Source organism: Atta cephalotes (genome assembly GCF_000143395.1).
Source record: "Atta cephalotes unplaced genomic scaffold scaffold00075, whole genome shotgun sequence".
NCBI lineage: Eukaryota > Metazoa > Arthropoda > Insecta > Hymenoptera > Formicidae > Atta > Atta cephalotes.
In genome coordinates this window covers 62,978-67,633 of record NW_012130139.1, presented here as the reverse complement: position 1 = coordinate 67,633, position 4,656 = coordinate 62,978, and the positions used below count along the sequence as shown (strand labels likewise).

The 4,656-nt window shown below is 30.8% G+C and overlaps 1 protein-coding gene across 1 annotated transcript; it reads right to left on the bottom strand.

Annotated features, from left to right (window-relative positions):
* Positions 1–787: 787 nt before the first annotated feature.
* On the bottom strand, positions 788–2,898 carry LOC105624226 (chromatin modification-related protein MEAF6). Its single transcript, XM_012205584.1, has 4 exons — positions 2,827–2,898; positions 2,259–2,462; positions 2,020–2,056; positions 788–1,125 (listed from the first exon to the last, which is right to left on the bottom strand). Exons 1-4 carry the CDS (start codon positions 2,896–2,898, stop codon positions 788–790), a joined length of 651 nt encoding a protein of 216 aa, XP_012060974.1.
* Between the last annotated feature and the right edge of the window lie 1,758 nt (positions 2,899–4,656).

The following is a 4,656-nucleotide window of genomic DNA, read 5'->3' as shown; positions in this document are numbered from 1 at the left end:
TATATATATATATACACACATACATACATACACATACATATATAAATACACACGCGCACGCACGTGTACACACACCCACACACACATGCGCGCGCGTGTACAGAACATACAATTTGCAGCGTTAATTGTTTAGTCACATATGCATACATTTACACACGCACGCTCGCAGACGGATACACACATAGAAAGAGAGCCGAAAGATATTTTAAAGTTGTTAACTTGCATATGTATGTATATTTTATAAATGTATCTTTTATGTTAATACTTTTCACAAGATTTAAAATTAGCTCCTTAAAAATTAAGGCAAGAAACATTACGAAAAAAAAAACGAAAAACGAAAAACGTACGTACGTACTTTTACATTATATAATTGTGGAATGTGTACTTATGCTTACTGCCATATTCACATGAACGCGCACATATGATACAAAAAAATACAATAAAGCTAACGTGTTTAACTTAGGAGACAAAATATTGATTTAATCATAACTTTATGATAAAATAAAAATATTTTGTTTGTTATGTACAAAAATAATTATGTATAATATCTAATGAGATAACATTTCAGATCTTGTGTAACAATGTTAAATACATATGATATGAAGATTACAAGTGAGAAAAAAATTCAGTCATAAATGGTGACAAATACAATGTCTGTATCGCTTAAAAATAATAACAGTAATAATAATAATAATAATAATAATAATAATAATAATAATAAAGACACAAAGAGTTTTAATACATGTTTCGTTAACGTATATGACATTATTAAAATTTCTACCTTTTTCTACCTATTTCTAGCTCTTTTATTGCTATTTTTTTTCGCGCTATTTCCAGATTTATTTTTATTGGAGTCTTTACTATTACTATGACATTCTTTGACAGGTGTTGTAATATGTTCTAAATTTCCATTGGACATTGATCCATTTGAAAACTGAATCGAAGCATTGTCCGAGCTATTAAGAGTGCCACTATTTTGGACATGTCCGCTTTGAATAGAAGTATGATTTTTCCCACTAGCTTCTTTGTTATTACTGGAAGGAATTGCATTTGAATTGCCAAAGTTGCAATTGTCCTCACTGCCACTATTTCCAATCTGAGACTCTGATTCACTGTATCGTTCAACTGGAAACAGGGATCTCATATTAACGGTATAACATGCATGCAAATCGAGAGAAAGCAAGCAGGAAGATAGATATCGATTTATAGATCAAGATATGCGGTTGTATAAGCGAATGTTGGAAATACAATTTTTTTTCGTGTACCGATCATTACATCTCATATTTCTTGTATCATAAAATTTTAAACATTTGTGTAAAAGGAATAAATATTATTCCTTTTTAATTGTATTATACTATATCTATCGCTATTATATTTGCAAGATACTAATTGACATTCTCTCAAAGGCATGGTTACTTACGACTCAAGATATACATGCAGCATTATTTACATGGAAGATTAATTTCTTTAGAGGAAAATGAAGAGAGAAAAAAGCAATTTACATCGTAATTTCTTATATATTAAATATTTGTATACTACTAAGCAAACAGATATGCCGCAGCAAGTCTATTTGGATAATAAAAAAAACTTTAGCTAGCGTTACGCATAAAATCAATCTGCATTAAGCGACACTTTACATTCGTGGATGAACATAATTGTTCATCTACGAATAATTGTAGGAACAGAATATGTTTCTATATGTATGTAATTTTCGTTTCATCGAGAATATTAATTGTTCTACAAGATATCTGTCAGATGCTAGCTCTAACAATCTTTCAGACGTGAAGCAATCCAAACAAGAAAATCAGTGTGCAAATACATCTATTTATAACATAATAGTACAATAACACAATATCAGGGAACAATTTCAATCAAACATAAACAACTACTAAACATATTTATAAAATAAAAAATGCTATTTTTCTACAGAAAAGAGAATAATAAAGAAAGTATACAAAATACACAAGAATAGTATCTTTATAAACAAATATTATCATGAATATCCATTGAGGTCCTTACTTTTTTCTTGTGTGTTTTCAACGAGTCCGCTAACTGCCTATAATAGAAAATAAAATAAATTAATCCAACAACAACATTTTAACAAGATTTATATATTACATGTCTCTCAAGAATATATTAGAAAAAACAGAGTATATAAAATTTGAACTGATCTTATAAATAGCAAATTTGTATTACATATATAATAAAATTCATATACACGAGAAATAAAATTTCCTTAAATAGATGTATTTACTTACGGCCATGGAAGTAATGGAAGATTTAGAAAATAATCTTTCTGCCTCTTTAAATTTTCTATTACGCTTATCAGCTTTACTGTTAGTATTTTTGTTGCTTGATAAATATCTATCCCAACCTCTTATTATGTTTCCATACAATTGAGTATCCTCTAAATAACTTCCCTCAAAGGCATATATTTGACGTTCCAAGTTGGCTAATGTCTCCTACAAAAATTAATTTTTGTGAACATTTACCTGATAGTATCTATATATTGGTTGGCACAAATCATTATTAGTGATTATTACAATTGCTGTATTTCATAACATGGCAAAAATATCGATCAGATATTTTTCGCTTTTACAAGATTAATTGAATTCAAATTTTTTTTTCAAATTACCCAACCTTCTTTTCAAGTATCCTCATAACCTCAATCGCAAGAAATCGACTGTAATTATTTTTATATTTAAAATGGAACAATTGAAACGTGTTGAAAAATGTGCATCTTGCAAACATACATGTAAGCATGTAATGAAATTCAACGTAATAATATTCGTATACATAAAAATTGATTTCAACATGGGTACTCACAGCGATCTCGGCCTTGCGTTTCACCAATTCCGCCAACTCCGCTCGCAAGTCTACTGGAGATTTCGTGGACATGTTTTAAATGAAAAATCGTTTAAACGATTATGACATTCATAAAATTAACGAATTATAAACGAGCTATAAGATCGAATTGTCGACACTACGCCTCCAATAACCAGGTGTTATATGCATGTCAATACACGTATGTACATTTGTACGCATGTGGTAGTATGTAAGTATACGTATGTATACACACACAAATACGTAAACAAATGTCTATACCAACCTAATCTCTATAATAGATTTTTAAACCTTAAGCCGTAAGAAATGGACGAATCACAGTTAATTATTCTCCTCGCACTCGACTGGAATTGGTCAATTTCTTACGGCTTAAGGCTTAAATCACCTATTGTAAATCCGAACTAAAATAAGTTTGAACCATAAGTTTAATTTTCGCCGTTTATAATTACTTTATGTTTTTTACGCTATTGTTGCTACGCCGAAACATAGTGGACCCACCATGGTCGAATCCAATTTGCTGGCTCATTTTAGCTTATTCTAAGCTTTCATATAGTACGTATATATAGCTACATATAGCAAAAGTGTTGCTGTAGTTTACATCCACTTTGTCAGAGGGCAGCACTTTGCGATTACAGGTTATGGACCATCCTCTCTCAGTTTTCTCTCTGGTAAAGTCTTCCTCGGAGAGAAAAGCAGGATGAGCGGGAAGCATAGCACTTGCATAAAGCCGGTTCTACATTAGTAGTTGCAAGTTTGTTGCGACAGTCAATATGAAGCGTTGATTTGAAAATGCAAGCTTCAGATTGGTTGTCGCAACAAATTTGCGATCAGCCTTCAACTAATGTAGAATTGGCTTTATGCAAGAGTTTGTGCTTCTCGCTGAAGTTTGGTACGTAGCCTTGGTTCATAAATGACAATATTAATGAGCATGCGCAGTTGTAAAATGTTATTGAATTATCATTTTCCAACTTATCGATATAAAAAAACTTTGAAATTAAATAATAAGAAAACGAGACTTAAACGATGATTTTTGTTCTCAGAATATATTCTACGTGTGAAAATACACAACTTTATAAAATTACAGGAAAATCGGAGGTGGAGGCATTATACTGCATATTTATCTTTAATTATCCAAGTAAGATTAAATATTTAAGTAAGATTAAATATTTAAATATTAAATAATAGTGTGTACATACACACACCACACACACACACACACACACACACGCGCGCGCGCGCGCGCGCGCACATACATTATGTATGCATAATTGCGATTTTTCTATTACGCATCAACTGTTATATTTGACGAATTTTAGTTAGCGCAACTGGAGATGTATTTATAATAACCGTTATGTTGTACCGTTGTAAATGCCATAAGCAGTACGTATAATATATACATATATGTACGTACATATATACAGGTATCACGATGGAAGAATCTCTTCCACGCGACATATACGTATATATACAGAGTGGACTGAGAAAGTCCACGCGAATATATTTTGCTTCGTGAATTATGATGATTAGATTAAAGTACATATATAAAATAATCTTATGTATCGCGAGAATTAAATGTATAACGTAACCTCAATTTTTTTTACAATGTAACGGAATAACGAGCGATGTAATTACAAGTGTACGAGGAATGGGAGTCGAGAAGTTCCGTTACACCGCGCGACAAAAAAAAACGTGTAAATATTTCGCTTTTTATATTTATAAAGTAATTTCATTTCGTCAATTTTATACATATCGTAATTGGTGTATTCTATATTTAGAATATATGTATATACTACATCTAATACATATATATAT